An 11362-nucleotide genomic window follows, 5' to 3' on the forward strand; every position below is an offset into this window, starting at 1 on the left:
AGTGCCTTTTGACCTCCAAAACACGGTGTGTATTGTAACATCTCATCTGACCAGATTATACTCTCAGAGTATTTCACAGGCTTGTCTAAATTTTGTTCAGCAAAGTTTAAACGTTCTTCAAGATGCTTTACCTCATTACTTATTTTCTTTGAAACAATTGTCCCTGCTGATTTCAGATCTTTCCGTTGTGCTCCACAGGTGGTCGTTAGCGACTGGATAACTCTTCTGGTAATTCGTTTCACTCTGATGTGTCCTGACCTCCAGAGTCTTGACTTTCCATGCCTTTTTTGCATCTCCATTTCCTCGTGTGTTCAAAATTTTTTGCTTATACTTTTTCTCATTAGAACACATAATTTATTCATTCATGATACTTCATGAATTTAAGGGCAGCACGGTGGCACGGTGGTTAGCACTGTTGCCGCACAGCAAGAAGGTCCTGAGTTCAATTCCACCATCAGGCCGGGGTCTTTCTGTGTGGAGTTTGCATGTTCTCCCCGTGTTTGCGTGGGTTCTCTCCGGGTACTCCGGCTTCCTCCCACCGTCCAAAGACATGCAGCTTGTGGGGATAGGTTAATTGGATAATCCAAATTGCCACTAGGTGTAAATGTGTGAGTGAATGTGAGTGCGAATGGTTGTCTGTCCCTGTATGTTAGCCCTGCGACAGACTGGCGACCTGTCCAGGGCGTACCCCGCCTCGCGCCCTATGACAGCTGGGATAGGCTCCAGCGCCCCCCGCGACCCTGAAAAGGATAAGCGGAAGCGAATGGATGGATGGATGAACACATAATTTATGGACATCTACTGGATGGATTGGTACTGACATCTGATGAGAATTTCATGTCAATACCACCTTCCAAAATATATTTACTTAGAAAAGTGTCCAGTATTTGTTTTACCTACTGTATCTCTGACTGTCATTGTAGCAACAAAGGCTGTGTTGAACTTCCTTCCTTTATCCCTTTGATCATGTGAATGACGCAGATACCTGAACCCAGCACAGCACAAATGTGAAACTTAACCACACTGAAAAAAATAATCAGTGGGATAAACATAAAAAAATTATTGTAAGCGGTTGCACGAAATTAAGTTATGTTTGGTTAACCTGAGTTTTTCATGTTATACCTGCACACATTTATCTGGTAACATGAACATGACTTTTTTATGTTGTTGTTACGTTTTTCATTCTGGTCAAATATTTATAGAAACCACTTGTTTATCAGACATGAACTTTTTGTGTTAATTGTATTGCACTACTATGTGTTATATTGACAAGATTATTTTATGGTAAGCTTATTTTATTTTATAACAAATTTCTAATATATAATATATAATCTAATATATAATTGAGTGTTCAATAAATAAAACTAAATTAAGGCTGATCTTACTGTGTGTACTGTACACTTTCTCTTCAATCAAAGAAATAAGCAAAACATTTTTGAACAATGACCTGTATTTTTGAAAATACTACACAGTTGTAACAATGGACTTTCAATTCAGGCTTCCAAAATATACATGAGTCATATTTGTACAATGCATCTGTTGAAAAACATTCCACAACATTCCTCAAAGTTATCTGCTGTAACCTGGATTCAACATTGTAGGGCCTTATGACATCACGCTTATGTAAAAAATAGTTTTTTAAATGTAAGAGCCATAAGGTAATATGGCAAAAGGGGTGTAATTATTAAAATGACACAAAAAGGAGACTTAAAATAACATTATAATCCACAGGCACAAAACCAAGAGACCTAAACTGATTAGTATTGGCTTGCTTCTATCACTAAACATCACAATCACTAATACTAGACCATGCAATCTGTTTGTAGTGGTGCACCTTGGGAAAAAAAATTGCTAACTGGTGAAATTGGTGCAAGGCACCATTTCCATTGAGAAAAATGGACATTCAAAGTTTGAATTTTTTTTCAAAAGAGCCATGGCTTGAAAAGTGAACACTGAACACTGCAGTAATAAAGGCCCCAAGTTGAAAAGTGCCAGAAAAATAAGTTTCACTATGTACTGCAACTTTACCAGTGCTGGCTTAAAAGAAAGGATGGTACATATTCGAAGAGGTAAACATGTTGTTCCCACATCATAACTGGAAAACTGTTCAATCGTACAGTCTGGTCCTGAAAACCTGGGCCTTCTTTGAAAGGCTGTTCCTTTTGAGCTCCATAAACAGTTTCTATAATACCTCGAAGGTATACTTTTCCAGTGGGTAGGTGAGGTTCAAAGTGTACATTAGTCCAAACAGCACTGCAGCTGCTAGGGTATAGTTATCCAAATCCTGCCAGACTCTCTGGCCTTCAAGGACTATCCCGATGTCCTCAGGGCTGCCATTGGCATCTCTTGACTTTATGATGTAAATTCCCATGGTTGTTTCCTTATTAGATCGTTGGATAATGGCTTCATCTGCGGCCTAGAAAATGCAGAAATCCAAAATTTAATTAAACAAAACACAGGTCAAAGAACATTATACCAAATCTTATTTTAATCTGTGTCACTATTCCAAAAAATGTTAACATTAACACATTAGGTGAACAAAAATGGATTCATTACAGCATGTGGTTTGAGTCCTCAGAATGCTCAAAGAGTAATGCATTTCTGAAGTGAAATCTCCATGCAAAGAAGCAGAATACTGTCAGAGCATAGAGAGGTGTTCAACTATGAACTCCACACATAGTTCTAATGCAGGTACAAGAAAAAAAAAAACGCACCCATGGTAAATTGTGAAAATCCCAGGTGATTTTCAACATACTCCTGGCATAGAGTGACAAGCAGCATTTTGTTAAAATTATTATTTTCCCTAAAGTGTATACACAAATTATTTTTTTTCTTACCTGGGCCGTGGGCTCCAGAATGTTCTGAAGTCTTCTTCCTCTTTGTCCTCCTCGCCTTTTGAAGACCTTTATTAGTTTGTCAGATAGCACATCTATCTGCGAGAGTATCCTGGACTGCAGTGGCATGGAGGTAATGCGCTTAAACTCTGCATTTATCTAAAAAGAGAAGTTGTCACATAAAAATGCTGTCAAAATCTCAGATCTCACAAGGTTACATCCACACAAAGTTGTTATTTTTGTCATATTACTATTTATTAGCTATGGGTCCCATGTTGCTGAGCAGTTCCATAGTTGCCCTTACTTCCATACCACCCAAAGCCTGTTTGCAACCACAGCAGTTGCCTCCTTCTGGCCATTTTGCAGTTCTGCCAAATGACCCAGAAACTACATCTATTAGTGTCATATACACATCAAGGTCTTTCATTAATACTTAGTTAAATTAATTAATTTGACCTTTCCAGAAAATTTACCTTACAGAATGTGAGATAACATATGCAAAGCTTCACTAGTAAATAAAATAATGTTATTAAAACCTTAACTGTAACACCTCTACATAACAGTGCTAGAGAATTGTTCTGAAGCAACACCAATCTGCCCTTCAGCAGGGATAAGCACCATATATCGATACAGAAAAAATAAATTTAACATATTTATATTGTCATTTTTTCTTATCTCTTTAAGCCCTCCTCTCAGTCTCTCTATAAATCAGTTAAAATAATTTGTTGGGTTTTTGTTTGTCTTTAACATGTTATCAGTACATTACATTCACTGCCCCAGAACATGAAATAAAGCCCCAAGTCATGCACTTCCTCTCCTAATGAGTACTGCATAGGTGTCATGCCCTAAATAAACCGACTTTAGTGAAGACCCCCCACCCCCCCTCCGAACACACACACACACACACACACACACAGCCCACCCATGGCAAACTAGCTTGTTTAACTGTTTAACTAAAACATTTTAGGTACAACCAGTTAACTAAATGGACACAAGTTTGTTAGTCTGTATTCACTGAGAAAAAAACAAGCGAATGTGACTGGGCACACACTGAAAAAAAGCTAATGCACATAATATTGTCCCGCAGCTTAAGCTAGCATTATCGTTAGTTAACTTAAGGAATGACTTGTTTTTTCCATTATGTTGCTCAACGGCAATTCATGAGAAAAACTTCCCCATCTAATGGATGTTCTCTTCGTTTCCTCTCAAACATGTAGTTTTCAGTTTACCTCGACAAAGTAAAGCTCAGCACCAAAGGTAAACGAAGCGAAGACAAAAAATGGCGGACGCCACAGTGAATTTTCCCTCGCAGAACACACCCTGGGGGGTGGAGTTTCAACAGAAAACATAACTATTTTCTGTTATTTTGATATGACTGGTTTTAAAAGACTGAACATCCTTCTAAAACAAGTGAAAGGCGTGAGACTTAATTATGTTTAGACCAAAAATATAAATTATTCATGTTGGATATATTTACTGTATTTTTACTAATTTAACAACCTCATCATTGCATTAGCTTTATGCTATAGCATTACGCTTACATTAGCTTGAAGCTCAAGGTCGTCATTTTATTTAATTTCTTTTTCTGGGCTTACAAACAGGACACACAACATTTAGATAACCGTTACACTGAATCTTGGGTCTGTGTTGAGTCTTCCAGCTGCTGACTACAGAAGCTAGATTGACCTTTTAGCATGTTTATAGCGGCTGTGGCTATGTGCTGGTAATGTTACCATGTGTGCGCAGTCACATTGGCAGCAGACATGTTTCAACAAACTAGTCATATCCCGGCCCTACATTAGCTTGTTTAATGGTTAAGACACTGCAGGTACCACCACTTACTACAGACACCAATGCAAGTTTGTAATAGTCTGTTAATTTAGACTGAAAGAATATATAAACAATATTAACTCACATTATATATGTTAATTACTAATTTGCTTATCGCATAATTTCGGTTACCATTAGCTAACTGGAGCCTAACATTGGCCTTTCCTGGTTTTCGATAAACAGCCCACATACCTGTAAAATAACAACACCCCAGTAAAAGTCCACATATATAAAGGGTCTACACTCTTTCTCACTGGTGTGTTAGCTTTAAAATCTTATTTACCTTCAAGTGTAAAACTCCAGATGGTAGTAGATTTTCCAAAGCGAGAGACAAAAATGGCGGACAGTGCAGCCGATTTTTCCTTTCCAGGGGGCGGAGCTTGAGCATAAAACACGACTAACTTGTTTCTTTTCAACATGATTTATTCTAAAAGAATGAATATTCTTAAAGAATATGTGAAAATTAAAAGACAAAAATATGTTTAGATGTGAAATTTAAATTAGTCATGCTGGATATATGAAGTAATTCTATGCAAATTCAACAACCACCCTATTGCATTTTTTTCAGTGCACCAACGTCTGCTTTCAACTCCTGTATGCTGAGCACTTGGCTGTTAACTTCACATAATTGCAGACAGCTGAGTCCAATGACTGACATGTTTCGTGATACTGGAACTGAAGATAGGGTTGTTTTAGTAGAGTCTGAGGAGAGGGACGATGAACTTCAAAGTAGGAAAACTTTTTAATTTCCATTTCCTTTTGTGTCTGTGTAGCTGTGTGTGTGTGGCAATGCTGTCTGTTTTTATGCTGAGGCTGTTGCACAATGGAGGAATCTTGTGCGAGACTTTTTCTTGAAGTTTCTCTGCCATATATTGAAGTTGTGACATAAGAATCTGTATGTTTCTCTTTGGTTGTGAGTGAATCTGAATTTTGTGGTGGTGCTGCAGTATTGGTAAGATAAGTTTTCAGAAGAAGACATCTGCATTTGTTCTGTGTTAAATGTAGACTTCAGAATTGGGGGAGGGGCGGTAGATGATGTTTATGTGCTCAAGCCCAATGACACTCAGCATATTCATCCAGCATGTCAGGCCTGTTAAATAGCTTCATGTAAAAACTGTGCTTAACCAAATTTTTGATGTCACTTCATGCTAACTTAGTTTGTATCAGTGTCTGTGAGCGCAGAATCCTCAAAAAAAAAAAACGTATTTACATTATTTATTTATATTTATTTATTTATTCAGTGAATTCAGATTTCAGAATTCAAAGATTTAGAAAAATTCAGTTGCGAGGACACAGCAACCTTTTTGGAGAAGCCTGGACCCCAAAGACAGAGCTGTTACTGTTCAGTTTCTAGTAGAGCCAACTCTTCCAATTCCCTCACTGCCTAAAGACAAAGACTTCAAAAATGAAATCATCAGTGTCAGTAACTCTTTTCAACATCTTTCCTCTCTCCAACCTGCAGCTGAGCTCAGACCAGTGACAGCAATGAAACCTCCAGCTTATGTTCCAGTGCAGGTGAGGGCCTATGATGGGCCCTCTGGACAGCCTGGAGGATCTGTATTGGTTCAGCACACCACTGTGAACGTCATCACTGAGCCTCCAAAGGACCATTTTATCTGGTCCCTCCTCTGCTTTGCCTACCTAAACCCTTGTTGTTTTGGACTTGCAGCTCTCATTTATTCTATCAAGGTGTGTGTATGTGAATATATGCATTTTACCTACCTGCCTACCATATCTTACCATATGAATCAAGCTACATGATCATGGAATCGAACACAACCAAAACTGAAGTGCAAAAAATTACTAAATCAGTGGAAAAATGTGTTTTAACACTTTCCAGGGAAAACTCATAACCAGTGATGGGAATAACGGCGTTATAAGTAATGGCGTTACTACCGGCGTTACTTTTTTCAGCAACGAGTAATCTAACTAATTACTATTCCTATCTTTACTAACAAGAAAATGCGGAGCAGTCGTGTTACTATTTTTCATCAAACAGATGGTTGAAGCTGTGTTCAGCTTACCACACCTTATATCAGTTGCACCGAAGTAGCTGTCTATGTAATTAATCCGGGTGCTACAGCGTTTAGCAGCTGTGCGCGACCCTGCGGGCAGTAATCACTTTCTGGTAGACGATCACTCTTTGGCACAACACCTGGAGCTAAGGGGGCACAACAATCGCATGAGTGCTGCTGTTTGGCTGAGGAAGAATAAAGTAGTTGTGGTAAGCCAGTCGCATGACCACTTTAAGATGACAAAGCAACAAGGTGATATATACCAGTTTTTAAATTGTGTTGATAGGCCACGTAAAACCAGAGTCATGATAAACAATATATATGCGGCGTTTTTTCCTTAATAGTTTCGTCACGTTTAATGTCTAAGGACAGCGCTAGCAAGCACTCTCTGCTTATGACCAAAAAATAAAGAAACAAAACAAAAAACAGCCCGTTCGTGTTGGTGGAAAAATGCACCATGTCGACCAATCAAAAAATGATATGACAACATGACATTTGGTTGTTTAGGAAGAGGGGGAAGTTTTAGGAGTGACCGAGAGAGAGAGAGAGAGAGAGAGAGAGCAGGAAAAGAGAGTGAGCGAGTTTTGAGATGTGAGAGATTTGTGACATTTAGCGTGTTTGGAGTGTGTAGTTAATGTGTTGTCTTGTGTACTTAGTGTGTAGTGTTGTGGATAGTTTTGTGTTGTGTGTCAGAACAATGAGGCGACTGCTGTCTCCAGGTAGAGAACAGGAGTGATACACCTGCTGCTGTCAGACCTGCAGGTATCAGGCTTGTGATGTTCTCCTTTATAGTCGACAGAAATGATTTTTTTGGAGTGGCACAAATAATTTTTGTGGCATCTTATTGAATGCAGAACACCTGATTGTTCTGTAAATAGTTTGAAGTGGTTATTTAAAAAAGGGTAAATGGTAAATGGCTGCAAATAACTTTGTTTGCAAAACTTGTGCATAGGATTTTAAAATTGACAATTTAAATTTGCATGTAAGTTATGAAATATGATTCAATAAACATGTTAGTGGTTGTTGCAGTAAAAAATATAACTTTCTACTCAGATTTCATGTTTTTTGTCTGATTTTAGATCAATTGTGTTAATGCAGTATGTCAAAATGAAAACATAACTGTAAATTCAGACACGTGAGGTTGTGCTGAAAAGGATGATACCAAACAAGGCAAAGTAAATAGTTTTTAAAGGTGAAATGTGGAGGGAAAATCAAAAGTAGTTAAAAATGGCCAATTATAATCTGGACACCAGAGGGTTAAACATTTTTTAAGTAATGCAATAGTTACTTTTCAAGTAATTAATTACTTTTAGAATCTTGTAACTCAGTTACTAACTCAGTTACGTTTTTGAAGAAGTAACTAATAACTATAATTAATTACTTTTTCCAAGTAACTTGCCCAACACTGGTCACAACTAAGACCATTGCAAGAGTGATAAGGACAGTTTGGGCTGAAGCACAACAATGTACACAGCACAATAAAGAATAAATGATTTAAAAACTACAACAATGAAAGAAATATCTTACATTTGTTATAGAGTTTACACCATTTCCTACACTGATAGTAACAAGGAAACTATATGGGCACAAAAAAAAAAACAACCCCACAAGTGAAAGAACACCTGGGATTATTATTATAATTGTTTGCGCTTACTAAAAACATGAAGCTTAACTTTTTCAGATAATGAAACTTGGGCTATGCTTAACATTTGCAGTTTCAGTTTACACTGGGATAATTATATTATAATTACACCATTACAAACTATGTTTCTGTCCTTCTAGGCCAGAGACCGGAAGGTGGCCGGAGATCTGGAGGGTGCACGACGTCATGGGTTCATTGCCCGTGGGCTTAACATTGCTGCCACAGTCCTTTTTGTCATTGTACTTGTGATTTTCATTATTATAATCAGTGCTTTGTTTGCAAATGCATCTGCTTATGCTCACAGAGAACCATACTATTATCATTTTAACAGAGATTAAGTTGCTTGCTGCTGTAACTTGTTATTAAGCCTCATATTCGGTGCAAGAAAAACATAGCTTCAGACCCACTGTTTAATTTAAAAACTAAAGGTGTGCTCCAATAGTTCATTTTGCTTAGTCTCTCAGTTAGGACCCGTGGCGGTAGTAATAAAAGCTGTTCCAATTATCCAATTACTTAGAAAAGGTGCTTCGGTGCTTCCTTTATTGCTTCCTTTAGCACAGGATACACAGAGCATCCTTTATGAAAAGGATGAAGAAAAAGGTGTCCCATAATTCATTGCAACAGACCATCCGGCCGTTCATGAAAACAATAGACATAATAAACAAAGTTGTGCAGATCATGTGAATGTTCGTTGTAACATTTTTCTTTTCATTTCATGACCTCCTTGTATATTTCTGCGTTTTTAATAACTGTTTGTTAAAAAACTACTTGCTGTTGAGTTGCTTTACATGAAGACTGCAGTATGCTATGTAAGCTCAAGATTTTGATCTACACTGACTGATCAAAGTGTGCTTAAACTTCTCTGTAATCGCTGTTCTTTAGTAAAATCTTTTTTTTGTACTGCAGTCTTCAGGATTCATTTTTTTACCTCAGTACAGTTCCGCTGGAGAAAGTGATGGATGGAGGGAATTTTACTGCAGTGAGTTACACTGGATCACATCAGTAAAACATAAGATACATTTTATATGCTATGGGGCAGATTTACTAAGTGAGTCCAATTATTGTGATATTGCAATTGCAGGATGATCTATGATCTATTTAGAAAGATGCAGGCAGTTCATATCAGTAAAAAAGCAGCACTCTGTCCAGAGTGACAAAAAGTTACCTGAAATAAAAAAGATTAGCTTTTAACAGCTTTTGTTTTCATTGCCCAGCTTGAAAATCATTACTAGATGAGCAGGTTAAAGAGGTGTAGTAGCACCCCTTTTTAGAGTTATCGTGAAAGAGTGATTTTTTTAAAACCAGGAAAGTTATACCTGCACATATATTGGCAAAAGTATTCAGGCAACCATTCAAATCATTGGATTCAGGTGTTCCAAACACCTCCATGGTCAGAGGTGTATAAAATCAAACAGCTAGGCATGCAGACCGCTTCAAAAAACATTTTTGAAAAAATGGAGTGAATTGAATTCCAGCATGGTACTGTGATAGGATCACACCTGTGCAACAAGTCCAGTCGTGAAATTTCCTTGCTACTAAATATTCCACAGTCAGCTGTTAGTGGAATAATAACAAAGTGGAAGTGACTGGGAATGACAGTAACTCAGCCACAAAGTGGTAAACCAAATAAAATCACAGGGCGGGGTTAGCAGATGCCGAGGTGCATAGAGCGCAGAGGTTGGCAGCTTTCTGCAGTCTCAGTTTCAGCTGGGCAGCTGCATCTGCACCTTACATCACTAAATACAGTGCAAAGCGTCAAATGAAGTGGTGTAAAGCATGTCGCCACTGGACTCTAGAACACTGGAGATGTTTTCTCTGGAGTGACGAATCACGTTTCTCCACCTGGTAAGCAGATGGAGGAGTCTGGGTTTGGTGGTTGCCAGGGGAACGGTATTTGTCTGACTGCATTGTGCATGGTCCAGCTTTGTTCACAATAAGAATACCCAGTGATGCCAGCTGATAAAATTGTGTACATCAGAATCTGCTTTAACTACTTTGTAGAGGTGGAGCAGCTGGCCCTCAGCTCCACCAGCTTGTCACTAGGCATCGAGCCCAGTCTTGACAAGATGCTGGACGGCAGATTTTCTCTTGAAGTTTTTTAGGTGACTTTAAAGCTGGCGTTCCAAGAGAGAACCCACGCAAATACGAGGACAGCATGCAAAATCAAAGCAGAAATGCCCCGGCCAGGTGGTGGAATCGAACTTAGCTGTGAGGCAACAGTGTTAACCACTGCGACACCATGCTGCCCAGTCTAGTAACTGTAGCTCAGAAAACAATCCTTTAATCTTAATCCATGCAGTATTGCATTTCAGGCAGTACTGATTTAATACTCAGTTCTTATTTCTGACTTCTTATTAAGTTCTTACGCATACGGAGAATTATTTTTAACGGTTATTGTACAGGTCACATACACAAGTACAGGCCACTTTTGAAGTAGACTATCAGTAATGGTGTTTCAACAAATTTTACAAATCGTGACTCCGACATCAAAAATACCCTTATTTCCAATATGATGATAAATGCTGTAGTGTGATGAAGCAGAACTGGCACACTGCATTGTATATAAAATGTTCAGTTTGCCTGTTATTAGCTTTACTAAACAAAATGTCAGCAGTGAAACTTCTCATCATCAAAATTTTGTGTTAAGTTCTTCCTTCCACTGAAATTTAATAGTAACTGATGGCCAGGGGATGTCAGCATTTGGTCTGTATAAATATTATGACACAATGAACCTTTATTAAATTAATTTCTTAAGTTAAAAAAAATTATTATGAGATTAGATTTGGCCATTTATGATAAGAGGTACATTACATCCCCTAATCCAGTGCTCCCCAACACCCCAGCCACGGTACCAGTCTGTGAGCCGTTTGGTACCGGCTGACAGATCGACTTTGGTTGAGGCTCGGGTGTGAAATTTATGGTTTTCAGGGTTTGTATCGGTTTTTATCATTATTTTTTTTTTTTTATCATTTTTATCATTAATTCAGTTTTCCTGGGTCTTTTCTCGTGTGTTATGAATAAATTTTCTTTTTTTGGTACCG

The 11362-nt window shown here is 38.1% G+C and overlaps 1 protein-coding gene across 1 annotated transcript; it reads left to right on the forward strand.

Moving 5' to 3' along the window:
- Window positions 1-5243: 5243 nt before the first annotated feature.
- On the forward strand, window positions 5244-9226 carry LOC100691351 (interferon-induced transmembrane protein 1). Its single transcript, XM_025908554.1, has 3 exons — window positions 5244-5393; window positions 6127-6353; window positions 8462-9226. The coding sequence occupies exons 1-3, from the start codon at window positions 5261-5263 to the stop codon at window positions 8657-8659; spliced, it is 558 nt and encodes a 185-aa protein (XP_025764339.1). The 5' UTR covers window positions 5244-5260; the 3' UTR covers window positions 8660-9226.
- The last annotated feature ends 2136 nt before the right edge of the window (window positions 9227-11362 follow it).

The sequence above is a fragment of the Oreochromis niloticus genome, linkage group LG7 (genome assembly GCF_001858045.2).
Source record: "Oreochromis niloticus isolate F11D_XX linkage group LG7, O_niloticus_UMD_NMBU, whole genome shotgun sequence".
Classification (NCBI taxonomy): Eukaryota; Metazoa; Chordata; class Actinopteri; order Cichliformes; family Cichlidae; genus Oreochromis; species Oreochromis niloticus.